The following is a 24624-nucleotide window of genomic DNA, read 5'->3' as shown; positions in this document are numbered from 1 at the left end:
ATAAACTCCATGGTATCCCCTCATGGACCCTGGGAAAACAGCTTCCCTTCTTCCCCACCATCTCTGGTGTTTGGCTGCTTCTTGCACACTTGGGGATCTCCCAGGGGCCGCTCTCCATTTGCGTACTCCATCTCTGCCAGGCTCTGTGTACAAAAAGGTGCTTCTTCTGCAAGTGTCCCCAACTCTGAGCATTCCAGAGCATCCATCACAACTCTGAGCACTCCACAGCATCCATCACAACTCTGAGCACTCCAGAGCATCCACCCCAACTCTGAGCATTCCAGAGCATCCATCCAAACTGTGAGTGCTCCAGAGATTCCATCCCAGCTCTGAGCATTCCAGAGCATCCATCCCAGCTCTGAGCATTCCAGAGCATCCATCCCAACTCTGAGCATTGCAGAGCATCCATCCCAACTCTGAGCACTCCAGAGCATCCATCCCAACTCTGAGCACTCCAGAGCATCCATCACAATTCTGAGCACTCCAGAGCATCCATCAGAGTTGGAATAGCATCAGGCCTTGCTGGAGGAGCCCACCTTGGCTGAGCACAGTGATTGGGAAGTGGCTGTGTTCCCCAGGCTGCCTGGCCACACCCTTTCTAACTGGGCAGAGCCAGCACCGTGTGACACAACAGCACAGCAGGACGCAGCTGAGCTGCTGCCATTTCCTCATCAGGGAAAGGCAGGGAGAGGCTGAGGTTTAGCCAGTAATTAAAAGCTTCACCTGACAGGGGAATGGCTTACTGGTCTTTAGGTCAGCCTTAAGAAGCATAAACTCCTCAGTCTTAATCTTACCTCACTAAATTTACTGAGAAATGTAATTCTCAAGTCATCCCACTTCCTTCCCTCACTCTCCCCTCTTGTCATACAGGTAAAAATCCATTTCTGTTTGTTTTTTGAAGATTGCTTAATGTTTGCAAAGCACCTTTACATTAAAAATGTTACATAATAGTTTATTATTATTATTCAAAGAATTGAGTTTTTCAGGCACTACTGGTAGAAATATTGGTTTTAATCTATGGCAATTTTTCCTCAGCGCTCCCCAGAATACACCAACTGTCAGTATCTATGCAAGCTCTGCTTAGTCCACATTGAAAATATCCAGGGAGCCCACAAGCATATTAAGGAAAAACGTCATAAGAAAAATATAATGGTAAGTTAACAAAATTATGACTACTTTTTTCTTTCTTATACTCTTCTGTTTTTTTAATTTTGTTTTTGAAATCAAAATTTTTTTTGTTGTGTGGTTTGTTTTCTTTGATCCTGTTCATTTAGGTGAAAGTTTGTATGCTGAGCAGAGATCTACAAATTTCTGTTTTCTGTTTAAGAGGAAGGGCTTGATGATTTGTCCAGGCAGAGAGGAAAGGACAGTTTTGGTCATTGCTTCTGAATTAGTGGCTCTGAGCAGTGAGCAGTTCGTCATGCTTTTAGTAAGAGAATGAAAGGTAACTTAGTTGAGAAATATGTATTACACAAAAATATATTCAGTTTTTCTGTTCTCTGAAAATAATGCCATTGGTAGTAGGGATTGGAGGTGGGGCTGGGAATGTTGGTTTTATGGTTTTTTATACTTTGGCTGACTTGTGAAGTTTAGAAGAGTTACAGGAGGGAAGGATTCAGTTAATTCATAATCACCCTGGGTTTATTAATGTACTTAATATGAAAAATAGTTCTGAGGCTTACAGAGAGAAAACCAGTTTCCTTGTCAGATACCATGGTGCTATGGTTTGCTCTAAAGAGCTGTTACATGCAAGAAATCCAATAAAAGGTGCACAGATTTTCTTGCCAGCCCATTTTTGTAAATGCTGATGAAGAGCTACAGATTACCCAGGATGTTGGATTTTGTCATTTAGATGGTTAAAATTACTCTTTCTATAACCATTCTCCAAAATTCAGTCAAATTACTTTCACATGTTTCCATGGATTTCTTGCCATACTTCTGTTTTTCATTAATGCTCTAATTCTAAAACGTGTGCAAGTCATCACCTGGAAGACACCAACTGCCATAAATCCATTAAATCTCAGAAAGTAACATTTTTATATTATGGTCAATGACTATTTGTAAAGGTTCACTCACTGTCTCCTAAATTGCATCATGCTTAAAAAAACAAGCCAGTCCTATGATTGATCTATAAATGCTTCTTTACCATGCTTTCCATCTGGGCATGAAGATGAGAATTGAGCAATGAGGTTTCTTTAGCACTGAATGGAATTCTGGAGGACAGGGAGCAGTTTCACTTTTTAACACTTAGCCCAGATAGCTTTCTGTGCAGCATCATGGTGATGCCTTTGTAACTGTCTTAAATGTTATTGCATAAAATGCTCCTGTTTATAGCTCTGTGAGATACATGACAATCAAATAAGCTCAGCAGCAACTGTGGTTTCCTAACTCAAGAAAAATCCTAATGTGGTGACATAAAAAAAACCCCATACTACTTTAAAAATGCTCATATTCTTTCTTACACTTAATTTGTTCAGATGAGAACAGAAGAGTTGAGAGATGCAGCCTAGAACTAAAACATTTTCATATTGTACTGTGTTTTCTTAGAGCATATTTATTTTATAGTTATTATTTATTTCAGTCATATCTTTCATGCAGTTAATGAATTCATGGAACAAGAGGTTGTTGTGCTTAGTCCCAAATGACTTGATGCATCTGATGTGTTCTTGCTGTTGGATGGGTGCACTAAATCCAGTACTTTCTGGAACCAGCTGTTTAAGCAGTAATGGGACTCAACTTATAAAATTTCCTTGGAGCTAGGAATACTTTTTCTGCCTTTGATAACTTTCCTTCAAGTAGAATCCACTCTGAAAAAATCCATGTGACTTTTCCAGCTCAGTTACTTTTATGATGTACAATTACAGCTTTTTATTTTCTTGGTTGATTTCTACTTCAGAACTGTCAGACAATGTGGTTCAGGAATGGAATACAGAAGATTCCCTCTCCAGCTGCCAGCTGTGAAATGACATTTTCTGTTTTAAACACTGAGCATCTGCTCTCATTCCTGGGACCACACGATTGTATTGCCAGTTAGGCCAGGCAGAGTTCCTGCCTTTGGAAGTGTTGGTCAGGACACAAACAGCAACCAGCATGTTCCAATATAGCAGTAAGAGATAGCCTTTCCTCTAAAATTGCAGTTTTTAATGACAGCATCCCTCCATTGTTCAGGAGAAGCAGGAGGAGAACGAGCTGCGGGCGCTGCCGCCGCCCTCGCCTGCACAGCTGGCTGCTCTGAGTTTCACCCTCATCCAGGCAGCAAACGAACAGGGCATCTCAGATGAGGACTTCAGAGTTCGGCAAGAGATTGTAAATGAGATGGAGAAAATTATTCAACAGCCCTTACCAGGTATTCATAGTGTGCTCCATTTGCTTTAGGTGAAAACGTTTCGTTAATTTTATATATATAATTTTGATACCTTCGTTAATGGTGAATGAGTGCATTTGGGGTTAAATTATCTTGATAGTGTACAATATTAATATATACAGACTTTAATACATTCTGGCAGTGGATTTTTAAAGAATTAACAAATATACAAAAAGAGAAAAATATGATTGTGTTTATTTGTCCGTCTTTCAGATGTGTTTATTGATCCTTTTTAAGTGATGGGATAAGATAACAAGAATGATAATATTTGATATTTGCTTCTTTGCATTGATTTTCCCATCAGCTCCTATAGTTAATGCACTGGGAGTTTGTAATCAGATTTTTGGAGCTGATGTGATGTTGACTTTGTGCTAACAGTGGTTTGGTGTTCAGTGCATCTGAACAGAAGAAAATACTCATCTCATTGCTGAAAAAATGTTTGAAATTTTTAATTTCATCTATATTGGAGTCAGGTGTTGTTCTATACAGTCCATTTGTTTTAGAAATACCTTTTTTCCCTTTGCTCTATAAAAATACAGCTGTAGGAAAGATTTTGGTATGTGCAGGATGATCAGCTTTAGTTTTAGATGCTCTATTGTTGGAAAAGAAATGAAATTTAGCAAAATATTTAATTATAGTGAGTTGTGTCTGAACTGGTTTGTTAAAAGGTAGTTTTGTAGCCGTTGAAAGTGTGTTGAGTTTTGTGTGTAACCTAGCAGGTAGTCTTAGGGATTTAATAAATATTTAAACTAGTGCAGGAAAGTAAGAATGCTAACCTGTCTGGAGGCAGCATACAATGCTCTTAGAATAAGATAAGCAGAGGATTAATGATCTTGTTTGTGAACCAAGGAATGTATCACAAGGGGTCTGTGACCAGGCAAGGGGAACGGGGAACTGTTTCTTGGAGACTTTGTTGTGAATTGCATGGATAAGAGGGAAGTACCCATACGTGAATTTGGGGGCTCGGGTTTGAGGGACGTGAGTCCCCCAAGCTCCCCGGGCCCTCAATAAAGCACTCACAAAACTTATCCGAGTTTTGTGTCATTTATCAATCGGGCAACACTATGAAGTATCTGCTTAAACATAAGGTGCTGCATAGAATAAGTGTTTGTAGGGTAGAGATTTGCTATTCTGCTCTCTAGTAAGTGACTCCTAGTGCAAACTTCTGCTCTGGCACTCTAGGGAGTTTTCCACTCATAGTGGGAAGCATAAGACAAAGCCTTTTCACATAACATTTTTTACATAAATGCTCAGGAAAACTATTGTTACTTTGTCTGGCTGACTTGTTTGGACTGATGAGCTTCTGTGGAGGTGTAGGAGTAGTGGAAGGGGGAGTCTGTAATAGTAAATGACAGTTTGTTATTCTCCTTTTGAAAGCCAGCTATGTTCTAGTGAATGTGTTTTCCTAAGTTGTAGATTCAGAAAAATTTAATTCATGCACTGTGTAGAAAACATCTGATCTTCTGGCATGATTTTCTCTTAAGCTCACATTAGAACTATGCAAAAATTCTTAAAATATGATAAGCCATTGGGAGGGAATTGTAAATTGTTATTGTTATTAACCATACAGACTTTCATTCTGAGAGGGCTGCTAAGCAATGAAAATAGGCTTGAAGCTATGTATGTGTAAGACCTATTTTCTCTTTTGAGAGCAGTTTTGTTGATATTTCTGATTGCATGAGTTTGGTCAGAACACACATAAAGGAAGATACACAAGAAGAACCCTCTTTGCTGTGAGGGTGGCTGGACACTGCACAGGTTGCCTGGAGAGGTTGTGGTCTCTCCATCCATGCAGATTTTCAAAACCCAACTGGACACAGTCTGAGCAGCCTGCTCTAAGTGACCCTGCTTGAGCAGGCTGTTGGATTTGGGAAGCATTGAGAACACTCTCATTTTTCAGCTGATTTAAGTATGGGAGATCCTAATTTCTATTACAGGAAAGTTTTCATGAGCAAAAATTTCATTGTAAATTGGGGTATTGTTTATGGAATGGCATTTCTCATATTATTGCTGAGTAGGTTCTTCCTAGTTAGTTTAGATCTGTTCTGCATCTTTGCAGGTAACTGCATTAATTAAAACAGTGAATGGACACTGTACTCTGTGCCTTGGATTATATTGAAATTATGTTTATATACATATTTTGGAGGAAACTGTGTGTTGGAACTTGCTGATGGAATCAACAGATTGGTGCTACATACAGAAGTCTGTGAGGCATCAAAGAATTTTATAATTGGCTAAGAGCTGCAGTGAAATCAAGCTGTAGTTAACAAAAGCTGTTATATAAAATCCTACACTGAGATGGTGACAGTTATTGTTACTTCATATTTAAATTTATATTAAAAACAAACAGAACTCTTGCAAAAAATCTTTAAAACAGCTTGGAAAGTGATGGACATTTGGTGGTTACAGTATTTGAATTATTTATTTTCCTGTGATGCTGTGTTATGGAAATGTCTGCCCTTCACAAGAGTGAAAAGGGGGTTCAATGTTCATTAATCTGGGAATGCCAGTGAGGTGCAATATCTAAAGCAAGGTATGCATCATCCACTAAAGAAAAAATCATTTACTAACTGTTAAATAATTCTGTTTCTCTCTCTCCAGACTGTTCCCTGAGGATGTATGGCTCCTGCTTAACTAGATTTGCTTTTAAGACCAGCGATGTTAACATTGATATCAAATTCCCCCCTAAGGTGTGTAGATATTATCTTGTATTAACTAAGACTGGTTTTTAAATCAAGCCCATCCACATTTATTTCTATTCCATTGCCTTCATCTTCTTTTGGGGCACATGGTGTTAGAAGAGCACAAAGTATCTAACCTTTGATTTGATGTCATCTGTGCTGTGGAGGAAGCTTTCATTGCTCTTTAGATAACTTTAATTCTTGGGTGTTTTTTGTTTTTTTTTTTGTTTTGTTTGGACAACCTTATGCTAGGCTTTTTCTACTTTTTTTTTTGAGTAAGCACTGAAGCAGTATGAAAATAGTTGGCTTGGCTAAGTGTGCTTCCATGAACTCAACATTCAGACTGTAAAGTCTTGTAGGTTTTGATTCCTCCCACACTTTTAAAATTTGAGATAAAAGTGACATTCTTCAGGTAATAAAATTGTTGGTTCATGTTTAGTGATATTAGCAGCACATTCTTGATAGACACTCAACTGCTGCACTTGTGTTTCAAAATGATAAGGTGTTTCAAAATGATAACCTTTCAGAACTCCTGGGAAAGTCCTGACATTAAATTCTCTTGCTGTTCATTTCTAGCAGTATTCATTGCTAATGAAATTGCTGAATATATGGCAAGTGCTTTTATTTATCCTGTTAATGCAGGACTAGAACAGAAGTGGTCACTAGAGCTTTAGGCTAAAGGAAAGTTGGCTGTGAGGTTTACTGGCACCTGTTTTCATGGTGTAGACAGGCAGTTAACTTTTCATTAACACTGACAAATTTTTTCACGTTTTTGAGGAACACAGAGTTACTAGTTGTGCAACTCAAGTAGTTTGAAATACAATGTAAAATGGAATATTAGTCTCAATAATGCAGCCTGCTCTGATTTTGTCATTGTAGATGAGTCAACCAGATGTTCTAATCCAGGTGCTTGAGATCCTGAAGAACAGTGGTGAGTTTTAGTTGCATCTCATTTCTATTTAACATTCCATCTGCTGCTTAGTTCTTTTTATGCTTAAATTTTCTGTAAACTTAGAAAAATTGACGGGTTTTCAACCAAAGTATCTGGGCTGTTTTTATGAATGTGATTTTTATGAACACCAGTGCTTGTGTGAATGAGAGATGAGAAGCTGCAGCAAGAGAATTCTCCAGTTCAGGTTGCCAGAAGTTGGGGCAGTAGTGTCAGATGCCAGAGCAAAAAGTTTTAACTTTTTGTATGATGAATTCTAGGCAGTAAACTCAAAAGCTGCTTTCCACTTGCATGTGTACATGAGTGAGAGCTGTTCCAAGACTTCTAAAACTTGTAGCCTCATGGTTCTGTCAGGAGCACAGCCTGACTGTCTCATACTGGTGATGAGCATCAAAAGTAACCAGAAAGTATTGGTGCTGCTTAGCTATGCAGCACTTAATTTGAGTTGTTACATAAATATAATAATTTTAAAGACAGAATTGGGAAAACTGTAAGAAACTTTGAAACAAAATGTGTTTTTTCTCCTTCATTGCTTAGCTGTCTACTCAGATGTGGAGTCGGATTTCCATGCCAAAGTTCCTGTTGTCTTTTGCAAAGATGTTAAAAGGTATTTGTGACTGAAAAAAGTTTTTAATGAGCTACTATGCTTGTTCATACTAGGTGCTTGCCTGCACTCCTGACAAGAAGTATTACTGTAACATTCAGCTAACATTTGTATTAAAAGAGAATTGCTCATACACAGAAATGTAACCTAGAAAGAAAGCTACTTTTGTTTTTGTGCTACACAGAACTCACTGGGTGTAGGAATCTGACATTACCTTTTAGTTAACTGAGGGAAAAGTGGAGTGGTTTTCAGTTATTTAAAATTGTTGCCAGCAGTTTTAAGCCAAGGCTTTAAAAGCATTTTATAAGATACACATTGCCAGAAAGGACACATCATCTGACAGTTTCAGTAAATTCCTAAGACGTAGCAACCTCCAAAATGAAACATGATTTCTTGACTGGCCAGAGGTATGGACTGAAGCTCTGGGGAAGTAAATGCAACAAGAGTGGGCTTGTCTTTTCCTGTATTTGTAACAGAATAGAAATAATTGTTCTGAGAAGCTAAAGGAAAGGTTTTAGAGAAGCTGTTTTGTGGGTTTACCTTAATGCAACTCTTAATGTGCGGCAGGTCTTGAGTATTAATTAATTCATTAGTTTGTTTAAGTGTTTGGAATGTAGACAGTATATTTGGTAATTGAATTGTGCAAGATAATGTAATTAAGTAATGGCAGAACTTAAGAGCAAATTCTTAATACTGTTTTGTATTCTTCACTGTAGTGATATTCTGTAAGTTCTAGATGCAGTCAGTAAGCTAATAGTAGAGAAAATGCAATTATATTCTGTAGCTTTTTGTTAAAAAATCCAGGTTCTTACATAGGGAGACCCTGATGGATGTTTTTATTTCAGGGGGTGTGCTGCCCCACCTCCCCCTGCCCCAGCACCATCTGTATCACAAAGTGATAACCCTTTATCTGTTCTGCATTGTGATTGCAGTGGTTTGACATGCAAAGTGAGTGCTAGGAATGACGTGGCTTGCCTTACAACTGACCTGCTGGCTGCACTTGGTAAACTGGAGCCTGTCCTGATCCCCTTGGTTTTGGCTTTCCGCTACTGGGCCAGAGTAAGTTATGGAAATATCCTCAGTAGTTCTTCCTAAGCACTGTGTACACTGTCCTGTATAATGTACCATGAGTGTTTGTAGAAAGGACTTCATGCTTCACCCCACCTCCATGTGGGAGATGCCAGTGTACAATAGCACATTTCAGCCTTGACTGAACTTCTACATGGCAGCATAAATATGTCCCACAATCACAAAATGTGGTGAAACTGGAAAGAATAATATATGATAAGATAGTGTTCCTTAATGCACTGTGTGAATTGCTAGTTTGTATTCTGTCTGTACGTGACATGGCATGACCACTGCAGTTTCTGAGATACAGCATTTTGTATTTCACTCTGGTATGTTTCTCACATTTCTTTAGTATTTGTCCTTTTGTAATAGATTGTAAACTAAAATTCTGATGTTACATCAGAAAAGTAATTATTTTTCTCTTACAGCTCTGTCACATTGACTGTCAGGCTGAAGGTGGAATTCCCTCCTATTCCTTTGCCTTAATGGTGATATTTTTTCTTCAACAAAGAAAACCACGTATTTTACCGTCCTATTTGGGCAATTGGGTAAGTGATTTGGTACTTCATTATTAAATTGTTGGCATTATTTCTGTGTTCTGCAATCTCATAAAAATGCATAATTTGATTGCCAAAGAAAATGATAAATGAAATGCATTGGTACTTCATGCTCATGCAGATGATGCTTGATGATTCTGAAGACTTTTTAAAAAGGCACTTGTAGCAGGCTGTATAGTTGTGTCATCTGTGATTTGGAGAAAAGGCAATTATTTTCCTCTTTATTTCTCTGAATTTCTGTCTCTGACATCTGTTAATCTTGTCAGGGGTATGAATATACCACAGTAGTCAGTGTTACATTTGCTGAAAACTGTTGGTTGTATGTATTATAGACAGTCTTGTTTCAGTGTCACTTTAATTGTTATTAGATTGAAGGCTTTGATTCAAAGAGGCCAGATGACCACCAGCTGAAAGGGGTGGAAGATGAAGAATTTGTAAGGTGGGAGTACAAACCACCCACAAATGGTGCAGCAAAAAACTCTGTTGGAGCAGAAAGCAAAGCTAAAGTTGAACAACAAAAAGGTGGTGGCAAGAAGGCAACGAGCTCAGAAGTGGACAACCAAAGCAATGCAAAAGAGAAACATGGAATTGTAAGTCCTGACTTTTATCTAATTAAAAACCATTTGCTATCTCTTATACCTGGTTTTTTATTTTTAAACATTGATGTTGGATGGATCAGGACAAAAAAAAAAAAAAAAAAGGGAATATTAATTTCTTATTGCAGTTGAGCATTTGTGTCCATGTTTTTCAGTCTCTCTTAGCGTTCAAAACCCCTCACCAAGTTTCACTGGGGCAACTGTGGTTGGAACTTTTGAAGTTTTACACACTGGAGTTTGCTTTGGAGGAATATGTCATCAGCATACGGGTACAAGAGCTCTTAACCAGAGAGAATAAAAACTGGCCTAAGAGGCGAATAGCCATTGAAGGTAGGCTGATCCCTTCCCACTTCTGTAGTCATCCTGCTTTAGCATCTTTATTTGCTTAACTTGCAAATATGTTGCAAGGATCTGGACAATAAGTCTTTTAAACATATATTTTGTCAGCTATTTAGTCTCTTTAAACACAAGTTTTCTCTGTCTAAAGAGCAGGGAAAGTCATTGAGTTACAGAGCAATGTGTGGCATTCTGAATTGACCTTAAGAATAGAGAAATTGGGTATTTGAGGAAGGCTAAGAAACCATGTAAGGTGATATTTTTATAAAAGCATGAATAATGACTTTTGAACACTTTCTAGAGATGTTGCTGAAGTGGCTTATCTGTAACACTTGAGGCGATGGAGAGGACAAAGAGAATCATACAGACAGAGAATGAGGTACAGAGGTACATTGAAGGATGAGTCAATAAGGTACAAGAAGAGTGAGAAGGAAAGTAGAACAGATAAGCAATGAATTCTCGAGGCACAGGTTGAGTAGTGGATGTTGAGATCACTCCTGTGACTTTTAATTTCCTCTCCCAATTCTTTTCTTCAATTACTTTTAGCTAGAGTGTAGAAAAAGTAAGGAAGTGTTTATTCAACATGTGGGATGTAAGGTGTCAGGACAAATCATTGAGGAAGAAATGAGAAATAATTTCAAAAAAACCAGATTGTATTCTGGTTCTGACACCTGCTGTTATTGGGCTAATTGTGTTGTTTGCTTTATGTTTTTTTACTTCTCATTTTTGCCTTTTTTCTTTTTTCCGATGTTGAGTTTGTAGCTGATGTTATGAAGTAACAGAATCTCAGTTTGGTACTATCTTCCAGGCAAACTTATAGCAACTATGCAGGAGCTCTTTTTGCTTGGAAAGCATGTTTGATCTAGAAATCGTTAGGAAGGCCTAAGAATGGATCCTGGTGAGATTGGTTCATACAATCCTTACATTCTCAATGTTACTCTTAGACAAATGAATTTCTTAAGGGAAATGAAAATCCTTCTTCAGTGGAGGAAAAAGGTTCTGGCTGGCATCTATTTATTTTGCCTTTTTTTATTATAATTTCTAGTTTAGAAATTGGCCATAATGTAATGTTGCAATATACCCATGGTTTTCTTTTTGAGTAACACTGTTTAGAATTGTTTATGATAGTCATAGTCAGTCATTCATGGCTGCACTTGGATATGTTTTGTATGGAAGAAATTTGAAAAAACTTGTAGGTCTTTCATTCTCTAAGTATATCCACATACAATTCTGGATTTTAGTATAAGAACCTCCTTAACTGCCCTGTAAAAACTTAGGGATTTCAGCTGCTTTGTGAAATGTGGAAGTTAAAGATTACTAATTAAATTGTTCTTTTTCTTCCCAGATCCTTTTGCACTAAAGAGGAATGTTGCACGAAGTCTAAATAGCCAGATGGTATTTGAGTACATCCTGGAGCGATTTAGGACAGCATATAAATATTTTGCATGCCCACAAAGTAAAGATGGGATTAAATCCAAGCCAGATACCAAGAAAAAAGAAAAAGGGAAAATGAATAATAAGAAATCCACAAGATCTGAAGAGCCTGTAGCAAACTGTTGCCTTCCACAAGGGGAAAGTGTTGTAGATAAAGAAGTTACAGAAAGTGGATGTGACATACCAGAAAATGAAGTTGAATGTAATACAGTGGTAGAAGCTGTAGCCAAAAGATGTACTTCCCAGAACATGGACCCTTTGCTACTTTCAACATTGGACTCTAGCTATGATGAAGACAAAGAAGAAGCTTTACCCCTTATTTCCAATGAATGCTGTGAATTAAAGGAAAAATCACCTAAAGAGAGAGATGATTTAGAAATTTCAGTGTGTCTAACTGAGGATGAGCTCAGCCACCACTGTAACTGCAGTGCACATCAGCCTGATGACACAAATTCCAGTAATGAGTTTTCTGATGCTGAAAGCAGGCAGAGTTTGGTACTGGAGTCGTCTCCGCAGACAAAGTGCACTGGCACCCCAGCTACCTCGGCCAGCTGCAAAGCAGTGCTGGAAACCCAGGATCTCAAAGAGGAAGGCAGACTCTCAACAGAAGAAATGCATTATGTGTTTGATAAGTTTATTTTTACTTCAGGAAAGGTAAGCAGTGCTGGTCATGGATCACTGGGACGTTGGTTTGGGTATGGGTGGGAGCTCTGGCCTTTGTTGAGTACCTGTTATTCAGGAAACATCACACTGTGTGACATTTGCGTTAAATGGTCTGTTTCTCTCATCTTGAGCTTTTTGATGTCCACACAAAAAAAAATCTGGATTTCTTTCTAGTTATTTGTGGGTTATTTCTGCCTTTCCTCTCTTACTTTCTTGTAGAATTTCCAGGTGCTTCTAGGCACTGTGAGAACTAAATGCAGCTTGTTGAGAGGTGTTCTGCTCTTTGTAGAGGCTCTGTTATTGTTCATATGTCAAATGTTCTTGGTTGCTTGGAAATGTTAGGTCTGCTGAACTGTCTTCAGTGCACAAATAGAATTTTTCTTTTTTTTTCTCCCCAAAAAGCCACCAACTATAGTATGCAGCATCTGCAAACGGGATGGACATTCCAAAAATGATTGCCCAGAGGATTTCAAGAAAATTGATCTAAAACCACTACCACCAATGACAGACAGATTTCGGGAAATACTTGATATAGTGTGTAAAAGATGTTTTGGTAAGTTCAGGAAGTGTTTGTGCTCCACTTTATACTATGATCTGTAACCTGGAAGAATTAAAAACTCTAGGGTTAAATTACTTATTTACAATTATTCACAATTCAGTAGGAATAAGCTCTTCCAGGTGCCCTAGGCTACAAATGGATCAGCATTTTAATTTTCAGATAATCCATGGCTGTGATAACTTATAACAGATTTGAGAAACTGATGTAATATGGGATTTTTCACCAGGTTTGTAAAAAGCTGCTGGTGTTCCCAGGAATCAGGCTTTGGGCAAAACTAATTTTTGTGCTTATTGAATTCTATGGCATCTTTTGAGGGTGCTGTTGTGGGTTAACCTTGGCTGGATGCTTGGTGCCCACCTGGAACTTTATGGTTGAAAAACTGGATGTTTTGAAATAAAATCTGGAAGACTCTAATGATTTAAAAAGAAAACCACAGATTTAAGCAAAGCAAACACAACAAAAAAAAACCCCATCCAATCTTTTAATTAGCTGAAAACAGTTCTTGAAGTGCTGAATGTCACGTCTGACTGTGTTTTAATTTGTTTTTACTTAGATGAGTTATCCCCTCCTTTATCTGAGCAACAGAACAGAGAACAAATCCTGGCAAGTTTGGAGAGATTTATTCGAAAAGAGTATAATGGTATGTAACCTTAGCTAGTGATTCTTGAGAGTGCTTTCTTCACTCATGTTGTCCAGAGCATAAAGATGTGGTTTATCCATTTTATTTTCCTTGCTTGAAGCAGGGGCATTTCTTTTCCTTCCATTTGTAAAGCTGTCTTGCAGACTTCAACACTGAGCATCCCTTCTTGCTATTCCATGGAAATGTCCCTAGAGTGGAGGAAGAGCTGCCAGAGCAATAATGCAATAATGCAAGCACAGGACTGCTCCAGTCAGGCCAAGAAGAAAGTTTGGTTGGGTTTAGTGTTAGCTTTGGTTGTGGGCCAAGGACTTTTGTTGCCTAGTCACCACTGCTTGAGTATCTTAGAAATCCTAATGAGTTTATCTTCACATCCCTTACATAAAACAAGCAAAAATGTCTTACTACAGGGATGGAAGTCAAGGCACAGACATGCCAAGTGATTTTTTATAGGAGGTGTAAAACAGTGCTAGAGCCAGGTACCATACCCAGGTCTCCTGAATGCCAGTCCATGGAAGGCTGTTCTGCTGTAGCTGACCTGTGATCAAGGAATTGGGAATTCTGTCCATTGGCTGTGCCTCCACTTCCTGGCAGCAGCTGAGGATTGAGACCTGTTACAAAGCCTTGAAAGACTTAAGGTTTCCAGTTCTATTAAAGTTTAGGAAAAAAAGCTGTGAATAAGTGTTAGATCTATTTTCTTTACATTCAACTGAAATTAATGCTTTCTTTGCAGTTAGGAAAGAATTTGTTTTAACATAGTTTTGCCATCCAAGAATGAAAATACTTAGTAATATCATGTTTCAAACAAAAATGTAAACAAAGCAATTGGGAAAGAATGTTCCATAAAGTATTGTAATCTTACTGCTTGTGTCTTCTTCAAGAATATGCTATAATTACAAAAACTCATTGACCAAATTTACCTAGTCATAGGAGAAATATGCAACCTAGATAAACTCTGAATGGAATTTCAGAAATATTATTTTGGCTACCCTAGGAGTAGCTCTGTCTTATCTGTGGGATAAAGCTGTACTGGTGACTGGGTTTGCACATTATTTTGATTTATTAAAAGCAGGAAAATGCAGTTGCATACCACAAAACATTGCACCACATTTAGAGATGCCATTTAATGATTATAGTAACTATACTTCAGTCATAAAAAAATATGTAAAATATCCTGTCTTGCTTTCTGTAAATAACTTCTGAAGTGTTGTGCTTCCTCCTTTATCAAACCTGAAGTCTTTGAAGTGACAATGTAAGTTCTCTCTTTAAGCTCATTTTTATGGGCACCTGCACGTTGCAGTTAAACAATATTTTATACTAAGCACTTACCATTCAACTGTAAAAGAATTAACTTTTTCTTGTCTATTCTTTTGATCAGACAAAGCTAGGCTTTGCTTATTTGGCTCCTCAAAAAATGGATTTGGGTTTCGGGACAGTGATCTAGATATCTGCATGACATTGGAAGGTCATGAAAATGCAGAGGTAAGAGTTTTGAAAGTTATAAAATCTGCTATTTTACATTCAAAGATTCTGTAAGGTTTTTTAATTCAGTTAAGATTTCTGCACATAGGAAAGGTAGGATTTGCTAGTTGCACTCTGCACAGCTGAAGCAAGATGCAGCCTATTTTACTTTTAATGCCTTATAGACACACAGTGTAATATAGATGTCCACAAAGAGCATATGAGTTTGTGTAAATTCATGTGCTGGCTTAATGCTTGCTCCTTTTTTGACATTTCAAAAATGATTGGTACATAGACTTTTCATCTATGAAATATATGTGATGGTAAATGTATTTGTTGGAATAGAGTCCATGTTTTAACATCTGAAGCTGTGATCTTTGTTTTTCCTAGAAATTAAACTGTAAAGAAATAATAGAAGGTTTGGCAAAAGTTCTTAAGAAGCATCCAGGTAGGTGCTTTAAATTATGATTTGTTTTGCAGTTAGCTTTTCTATAAATGTTGTTAATGGAAATGTTTTATGTACTAAAGTGTTGCTTCCCCAGGTTTGAGGAACATCTTGCCTATAACAACAGCCAAAGTGCCTATAGTAAAGTTTGAGCACAGGCGGAGTGGCTTGGAAGGAGATATCAGTTTGTACAATACACTGGTGAGCATCTGCTTGTGTCCTTTTGTGTTCAAAGAAAGCTTTTCATTCTTTCTATTTCTTTCCAAATAACCATTTGAGGGAATAATTTTGAAGCCAGAATGGAAATGCTTTTGAGTGTTTGTGTTTTTCTTCTACATTATTTAAATTCAGTGGCCCACACCCTCAGCCTGACCCAGGTAGCTGTGTATGACCTGATGGCAGAGCAGGGTACAGCACAGGAAGTCTTGTTCACGTCCACCATGATGGCCTGTGTGCCATCCTGAATAATACAGCTCATTCCAGCTTTCACCTGACACTGTGAAATTGCACAATTTCTTACATAATTGGCTCACCCTGACACCAGTTTAATTTTTTTCCCCTTTCTCCAGGCACAGCATAACACAAGGATGCTGGCTACCTACGCAGCTATTGATCCTAGGGTGCAATATCTGGGCTACACAATGAAAGTTTTTGCAAAGGTAATATAAAAAGAAGATATTATTTGTACAATACAGTGTTTTCTGCTGCAGCCACTGAGTTTGCCTTTTACCAATACCAACTGGAATGGAGACAGTAGAATGCTGTTGATATGAAGTGCACTTTCCTAAGCTTACTGTGCTCCATCAGACTGTGTGTGTCAAAATCAAATCCTGGTACCTTCTGCTATCTGTTGGAAGATTTCTGTGTAAGAGAAAGCTGATGAGAGGAAAACTTCCCTTTTTTTCTTCCATTTCAAACCAGCTTCAATTATAACAAACAAAAATCCCGCCCAAACCACAAGCAAAACTGGAAAAATTGGTAACTGTAAGATGTAGGGGTATGTGAATGTGCATGAGTTTCCCAAGATTTCATATCTGGGGCCAGCCCAGAGATTACTGCTGCTTTCTTCTGGCACACTTGCCTTGTTTGAATTAGTATAAAAGTCAGGAATAGGTAGGTATGGGATGGTGAATGAATGCCTGAATCTCAATGTGCCTAGGGCATATACTTACTTGACTTTAGGAGTTTGGAAATTTCAGATCTCCTGCACCTTTTGTTATGATATTCTGTCAAAATTTTATATTATACAGCCTTTTGTAATTGAAACGTGGCATTGCTTTTTATTCAAGTTGCAGTATTAAATACAGCATACCCAAAGAAAGCTTAGTGGAACTGGGGCAAATAAAAAATGGCTTATAGAGATGGTGAATCATGCTACCAGATGTTCATGTAATAAAATACATCAAGATGAATAAAATAACTTGGTGCCAGAATGGAATGGACACGTTCATTATACTGTCACTGAGACTAGCAATGATTTTTTTCTTGATGTGGTCACAGTAGTGCACAATATTGCCACGTCTCTTCTGTGTCCAAATTAAAAATGCCTTGTATTGATAATAATGAATCTTACATTTTTTGGTAGCATTGCATTCTATTGTGCATGTTCTAAACATACTACTGCAAACAAGAAATATGCAAGTTTGGGATATACACTCCTGAATGTAAATGTATGGAAGTGTCTTTGTAGCTATACAAATACTCTGGTCTTAAGCAAAATGCCTCCTCCTCTGTTTGCATTGGCAGAAAACCCAGGAACAGCTGTCACTGCTGCTGCTAATGTGAAAGTAATTTATGAATCCCTGGTTTTTCCAGCCCTAGGAGGTTAAAAATGCCTTGTTTGGTATGACACAGGCTCGAAACACAGGATAGCTTAGAAGCAGGTGCTGTGGAAAGGTTATACTGTAATGAGATGCTGAAGCATAGTAAGGTAATTCACTGATCAAAGTCACAGAAAGGCTTGGGTTGGAAGGGGCCTTGAGCTCATCTGGCTCCAACTCCCTGACTTGGTCAGGGGTGTTTGTTTTGTGCTGTGTTGTGCAGGCTGCACCATGCTTTAATTAGATATGTGTGTGTTTGCTAGCAAAATGCCACATGTGGCCTAGACTGCCAGTGCAACCTGGAAATACTTGCTGTTAATGAACTATTTTTTTAAAAGGGGACAGGGAACCAAAATAATAAGGAATCATAACTCATGCTGCAAGAGCTGTTTCTAAGGAAAATTAAATTTCATGGTATTGAAACCTGGGATTTATGTTTTGGGAGTCTGGATTTTTGTTGGTTTTTTTTTTTTTTTTTTTTTTTTTTTTTTTTTTTTTTTTTCAGTTTGGCACATTATAAATTTTTTTAAAGTATTTTGGCTATGAAAAGCTTTTCTGTTTTTATGTTAGACAAATTATACTATGGATTTGCCAGATGGCAGTTGACTCTTGGGTGTATTTATTTTTCAGGCTTCATAAAACAATTTTTAATTATGAGGTGAATGTTGCTGTTACTTATGGGGTTTCTGTTTGCTCTCTGACACAGCTGTTAGTCTTGAACAGTGAAATGTATATTCAGCATTTTGTTTAAAATGTATTTTTTCAGCGCTGCGATATTGGTGATGCATCCCGTGGTAGTCTGTCTTCGTATGCCTATATTCTTATGGTTTTGTACTTTCTGCAGCAGAGAAATCCACCAGTTATTCCAGTTCTTCAGGAGGTAGGTTCAGAAAATGAGGTTATGAAAATAGATGCACTTTTTCTTCAAGCCAAATATGAGAGGTCTGGGATTTTAGGATCAAAGGGGATGAATGAAATATGGGGCCCTTCTAATCAACAGGCTCTTAACTCCCTCTTGGTTTTGGTAGGTAAAACTGACCAAGAAAATTAGATCAGACCTGGGAGTCTGTTGTGCCTAAGTTCTGCTATTACATTTACTTTGGGATTTTGGTCTTATGGTCATATTTATATGCTGAACAGGATAGAAAATAATTGGCAGGTGGTATGGAGAGAAGGGAATTGTAATTATGAGACTGCACCAGATGCTCTTGAAATGCGAGTCCAGTTCTTCAACCAGTTATTGTCAGAAGCATTATTTATTGCTCAACACTTTATCTGTAAGAGAAGAAGTTTATTTTATTATTTGATGAGGAGAAAATAAGATAATGGATGCTTTGGTGCAACTTTAAAGAAATATTTCATATGTACCAGGAGACTTTACTAGGAAAACAATGTTCTGCACCCCCGTGGTATGGGTAGGGAGAATATAATTATTCAGCTATCTGCCTCTTCCTGGATACACTCTGGAACTCCCAAGTACCTCTGAAAATTATCCCTTTCTGCCTCTTTTGGTTTCTTTGTGCAAGAGGGAAATTGGTTTAAGCATTGCTGTTGAGACTTATGGACTTTCTTGCTGATCTTTAGTATCTGATACTTTAGTAGTGGTTGGGGGTTTTTATTTTACTGCTACCCCGAGAGTGCATTTAAATAACAGTGGAATTTCCTCTTGGCTGTGCTAAAGTCAAAATGTAATAGAAGTCACATAAAGTCTCCTTAGAGAATCTGTGGGCTAGAGAGATGTTGGAATCTTGACAAGGTAATTCAGTCATGTTTTCTTAGTTGCAAGGAACAAGTAAAAATGAAACATCCAAACATTTTGAGAGGTACAGCAACAATGCAAAAAGTCTTTCAGACTTTTTACCAATGGGAAATTCTGTCTGTATAAGAAGTAATTGTTAAAATTAAAGTATTTATATTTTTATATGATGTTTTTACCAAAAGAACTGCAAGTACTTTACAGCAACTTTGAATTGGAGCAGTAACTGTCATTCTCTGTTCTGGCAGATATTTGATGGCAAACAGATCCCACAAAGAATGGTGGATGGATGGAATGCTTTTTTCTTTGATGACATGGAAGAATTGGTAATATTCTAAATCCAGAAGAGTAACTAAAATTTAAACCTTGCTTTTCAGGAAAAGTAATAATTTTATTGATTAATTAAATTTCCATATCCATAATATTGCAACTTCCCAAGTGAGTCCTGTTTTGCTAAAAGGAATTTCTACTTTTGCTTGGTTTATTTTAAATAATATCTAAATAACATAAATCAGGAAAAATACTTGTTACTTTTAAAAATAGTCCAGGTTTAGTCTTAACTGTAATGATTTAACCTTACCTTAACCAAAAGAAACCATTTGTAGTAAACGAACTTGTAATTAGAGAGATGTTTGAGGAGAAGCAGTGCTGCAGTAAATTTCTGAATAGCTGTAGCTATTCTGTAGCTGAATAAATTCTGTAGCTGAATAAATTTCTTCCCCTGCATGCAGAAGAAGCGTCTCCCTTCCCTGGGGAAGAACACTGAGTCTCTTGGGGAGCTGTGGCTGGGGCTGCTGAGGTTCTACACGGAGGAGTTTGACTTCAAGGAATACGTGATCAGCATCCGGCAGAAGAAGCTGTTGACCACCTTTGAGAAGCAGTGGACCTCCAAGTGTATTGCCATTGAAGGTACTCCTGCTCAATTGAATCTCCATTCATCAGGAGTAGGGAACTCTATTGCTTGAGAGGCTGTTCTCTCTGCACAGGATCTTTGTGAGGAAACCACAGTCACTGTTTCAAAAAGAAGCATTGCTTGCAAGTCCTGCAGCTCACAAAATTGATAACTTCTATTACATGTCAGTGAATTGTTCTTCTTACTCTGTTATGGTTGACTAACATAACTAATTTAAAACTTAGCATTGCTGTGCTATAATCTGCTCTGCGAATGCATGTAAAAGGAATTCTCTGCATTAAAATAAAAAGTTCTGTTGCAGCAAGTTTTTTCCAACTCTGATTTTTTTTTTCTCCTTTGTGCAGATCCTTTTGACTTGAATCATAATCTGGGTGCTGGAGTCTCTAGGAAAAGTAAGCTGTTAATGTCTGCTAATGATGAATGTTCACTGAGTTGTGCCTTTTCTGTTGTTTTCTAATAATTTTGTCCTTCTCCAATAGTGACCAATTTCATAATGAAGGCATTTATCAATGGGAGAAAGTTATTTGGTACCCCATTCTACCCAGCTGTTGGAAGAGAAGCTGTAAGTTCTCAATTTTTAGTATGTTTTTCCATTTTCTTTGTCCACTGAATTGATGCAAGTCTCTTGTATGTGTTTATCCATTTGGTATGCACAATGTGTGTAATTGTCTGCATGAAATTTATAGCTTAGCATTTAGCTCCTGGAATATAAAATTCAAAGGAATAGTTGGATGGGTGATGGATATTACTGGCTGGTTTGGGGAAAGTAAGCTTAATTTATGTTTTGTTTTTTATAAAACCTCCCACTGTATGATGTTAAAATGTTGCAGAGAACTGCAAATTTGGCTGTAAAACCCAGAAACAGCTCTAGGAACCTTACTGGCTCTTCTTGTAGCTAAAGAAAACAGATCCAAGAGATGTTCCATTCTCTTTAGTTTTCCACTTGGTGGAGATAGTAAGGATTGCTGCTTAAACAAGGAGAAGGATGATGATTGATTTTTTTAACAAATTGACCTTTAAAATTTGAGTTGTGAGTCAGGGTTAGGAATGTGTTCATGGAATATCATTTTGGAGAAAGTATTGCTCTGTGCTAGAGGGTCCAGTCATTGATGTGTAGAGACAACTATTTTTTTTTAAATATGAGCAAATAAAACACTGTATTTTAAAGATCAACTTAGAAAGGCATTTTCTAAAACAGTTCAGAGAACTGTTCTCCCAGTGGCTTTTAATAGAACTTGACTTTCTAAAGCATCTTCAAAATCTTTTGAAAGCTTTGAATTCCCTTCATCCTTCCCTATCTTCTCTTTTCCATTTGCTTCCTTTATCTGTGGGTTTTTTCTGAGTTTGTACCTCTGTTTCAGTACTTTCACAATATTTGTTGCTCAGAGGCTGTAAACTGGGCCTTTGTGCTGACACACATCAGAACTGCAGCTGTCCTGAGCAAATTCCAGGGGAGGGGAGTGATACAGGTCAGTGTGCAGATGCTCCATCTGTTTCCCACCTGAGCTGAGTTCTGTCCAAAGGGATGCAATCCTGTCATCTGGGAAGGGACCTTGGCTGCTTTGGAAAGCACACAGGCAGTGACTCAGATACAAAAATAGATCATATGCTAAAAAATTGAGCTCTGAAAAGCCTTTGGGGAGGTGAAAGGTGAGCAGCAGGCTGGAGCCTGGGTAAGCTGTTCTGCAAATTCAGCCTCTGTCCCTAAGAACAAATAGCCCTTTTCAGCCCAAAGTGCTCCATATCTCTGAAAAAGCTGCCATTATCTAGGGGAAGGAAAGGACCAGGTATAATTCAGAAGTAGTAACATTCAGGGAGCAATAAGAAAAGAAAGCTGACAGTTTGACTTTCATTCTTCAGTCTTGTAAATGAATGGTTTATATTGTAAGTGAATGGTTTATATATTTTATCTGTCTGATGTGTTTTGATAGGAATACTTTTTTGACTCAAAAGTATTGACAGATGGGGAATTGGCACCCAATGACAGATGTTGTCGTGTCTGTGGAAAAATTGGTCACTACATGAAAGACTGTCCAAAGAGGAGGAGGTAAGTAATACACAAAGCTATTGTGAAATATTTGAGATTAAATCATGAGGGATTTGCATATTTGAAGATTTAATGGAAATGAAAAATTGCTAAATTGCAGAGAAAATCAAAGCTTCTTATCTGATTCTCAACTTCCCATCTTATTTTTTCTTCTTTTTAATACAGTTTCTGATCACCTCTTTAAATTTGAAGTGTTTATGGAAGCACACAAAGTAATATCAGCACTCTATGGTGTGTTAATATGTAGTTAAGCTTAACTTAAAACTTGGATCACTAAAATATATTTTTGTAGTGTAAACATTCAGATGGAGAACATATTACCTGGCTGCAAAATTTATCATGTGTTAAAATGGATTTCCTGTAGTGGTCATCTTCAGAGGACAGTGTTGAATTTCAATTGTTCCATAGATCTGATAATGCACATCTGCAAGGCAGGTCAAAGTTCTGTAGTAAACTCTAGGATTAGTTAAAATGTACATAGGTGAGGTGCATTTCTGTAACATCATGTTAGTGCCATGATGTTACACAATCACCCTATCACTTGGTGATCCTGCACTTGTACATTGATTTCACTTAGGAATTTTGGGTACAGGACTCCTGCAAAAGGAGGTCTTGATACATGCAGGTCAGTGTAAAGAGAGTTTAGTAGGAATTGACAGAAAATGTGCACTCCTCACTTTTTACAGCTTTGGCTATTTAATGCCCCACTCAGCCTAGGTTGTCTTGACTCCTTCTAAAACCTGTTGAAGCCCTTAGAATGCAAATTATTCTGGGCTCTTTTATTTGCTCCTTATGTTCAGTTGTGGGCTCATAATTCTTCAAAGGATTCTTGGTCTTTTCCTGCTACAAAATCTTTATTTACAGCCTTTTGTTCAGTCAGCAGAGTTCAAGATACATGAAAGTGCACTGGAACCCTGTGGTCACAGGTGGACTGTTTCTTTCAGATGCCTTCTGTACTACAAGCACATGGAATTCCATCACCTCTTTCCCTATATTTGCTTCAGTAAAAGTTGTGATCTGCTCTTCACACAAACTGCTGCTACAGCACAGCTACACAGAATCTCTCTCAGACTGTATATACAGCTCACATAATAATATTATTATTTAACAATCCTGCAGATACCTTGTGGAAAAAGACCTTTACTTCTTGTCTTGGTTCCTGATCACCAGTTCTCCTGCTGTTTTAGAACTGAGTGTTTGAAAGAGCCTCAGTGCTTTCTTGCACATCCTATCTGAGCTCAGACAGTGACAGAGAAATGTGCCCTATCAGTGAGGGGGAGATTGGATGAAGGAGGTGCAGCTCACTTGTTTTGGGTATATTCTGACTCTGCAGTGGGATTTCTGCATAGAACTGCAACCTTAACTGCAGACTTATTTCTGCCCTAACACAGTCAGACAGCTTTTGGACAAGCCTGGGGAGCTTCTAACTTCATTAAGTGTACACAGGCTGTTAACCAGCCCAGAATCTGAAAGTGTTGTTTGGAATTCCTGAGCTATTTGTATTCTGGTACAGCTGTTGGTTATATAACCATTCCCAGCACAACAGCTCTACAGAGATTATGTGTTTGTGTGTGGTTTTGTGATATTGCTAATAAAAATTATTGTTCAGGTTGAAGAAAAAGGAGAATGAGAAAGATGATGAAAAAGAGGTGAAAGAAGATGACAGAGAAACAAGAGAGAAAAGGTGTTTCATCTGTGGGGATGTGGGTCATGTTAGGAGAGATTGTCCTGAATTCAAACAAACCCGTCAGAGAAATAATAGTGTGCCAGGTAAGTTAGTTTATATCTTAGGATACTTTGAAAGCTCTGAGATCCCTTTTCTTTAAGTTTCTGTACAGACTTGATAATTATCTTCATAAACTAATCCTGCAAGTAATGTTTCAGTCACTGAAAATACAGCTTGTAGTCTGTGTTGCTTTTCTGCAAGGGGAGTAATATCTCCTGAAGTAGTCTTTGTATGGGTGGTAAAAATGTACTCAGCAGTAAAATACAGTGTACTTCAGAGTATTGCATTATTTGTCTTCCACTCACAATTGGAGCATTTCAAAGTAGTAATAGTAATAATAGTAACAATAGTAATAATAATAATAATTGAATGCATTTCCTCTTCCAAATGTTTCTCAAATGTTAGCTAACCCTCCATCATCTGTGAGAGGTAAGTAAATGTATTTTCAGCAAAAATTGGTGTTCCTTCAGTAGCATTTCAAAAAAAGCATACAGGTGAATTAGGCTAAAATCCAACTTTCATATTACTGATAGTAGTTAGAGAATATTAATTGCAAACTCTTTCAAATGAGGCCCTTGGGTGCCTGTGGTAGTTGAAAAAGTAGAGGAAGCATTCATAAGTGAACTTCAGAAGAACCATGCTTCTGTATTCTGTTATCCTTTAGTCATTTTTTTAGTTTACTTTCTTTGCCCAGAAGTTTCTGCTGTCACTATTGCTATTTAAAATGCACTGCTTACAGCAGTAATATGGAAACCTATATAAACCAGAGCTCCAGCCTGGTGGCAATGTGAGCCTTGTTGCTGCTAGACTTTGTTTTACTCAAAAATAGACTTTGTGTTTAGCTCCTATACCTATTAAAGTTTTTTGCTGCCAGTAGAGGGGAAAGTTTCCACTTAAAGGAGAGGAGAGGTGAAAGTGATTTACCTCCTGTGTGTCACATGAGAGTTCAGGTATTGCTGACTCCCAGTTGTGCTCATTATTCTGTCACCCTGTGGGTTTATTAACACT

The 24624-nt window shown here is 37.7% G+C and overlaps 1 protein-coding gene across 1 annotated transcript in view; it reads left to right on the top strand.

Moving 5' to 3' along the window:
- Positions 1-24624, top strand: part of TUT4 (terminal uridylyl transferase 4) — a 45249-nt gene that overhangs the window by 13708 nt on the left and 6917 nt on the right. The window contains exons 4-26 of the mRNA XM_058029783.1: positions 1036-1152; positions 3169-3346; positions 5966-6054; positions 6925-6976; positions 7532-7601; positions 8531-8657; positions 9095-9214; positions 9592-9813; positions 9975-10149; positions 11501-12243; positions 12655-12805; positions 13365-13451; positions 14827-14930; positions 15300-15357; positions 15452-15555; positions 15924-16013; positions 17941-18054; positions 19179-19256; positions 19662-19839; positions 20188-20235; positions 20323-20405; positions 21775-21890; positions 23500-23660. Of these exons, the coding sequence (XP_057885766.1) occupies positions 1036-1152; positions 3169-3346; positions 5966-6054; positions 6925-6976; positions 7532-7601; positions 8531-8657; positions 9095-9214; positions 9592-9813; positions 9975-10149; positions 11501-12243; positions 12655-12805; positions 13365-13451; positions 14827-14930; positions 15300-15357; positions 15452-15555; positions 15924-16013; positions 17941-18054; positions 19179-19256; positions 19662-19839; positions 20188-20235; positions 20323-20405; positions 21775-21890; positions 23500-23660 (3265 nt within the window). The remainder of the gene's footprint in view (positions 1-1035; positions 1153-3168; positions 3347-5965; positions 6055-6924; positions 6977-7531; positions 7602-8530; positions 8658-9094; positions 9215-9591; positions 9814-9974; positions 10150-11500; positions 12244-12654; positions 12806-13364; positions 13452-14826; positions 14931-15299; positions 15358-15451; positions 15556-15923; positions 16014-17940; positions 18055-19178; positions 19257-19661; positions 19840-20187; positions 20236-20322; positions 20406-21774; positions 21891-23499; positions 23661-24624) is intronic.

This window comes from Melospiza georgiana, chromosome 9 (assembly GCF_028018845.1).
Source record: "Melospiza georgiana isolate bMelGeo1 chromosome 9, bMelGeo1.pri, whole genome shotgun sequence".
NCBI classification, from domain to species: domain Eukaryota; kingdom Metazoa; phylum Chordata; class Aves; order Passeriformes; family Passerellidae; genus Melospiza; species Melospiza georgiana.
Note: the sequence above shows the minus strand (reverse complement) of the source record. Positions and strands in the feature narration are given on the sequence as shown.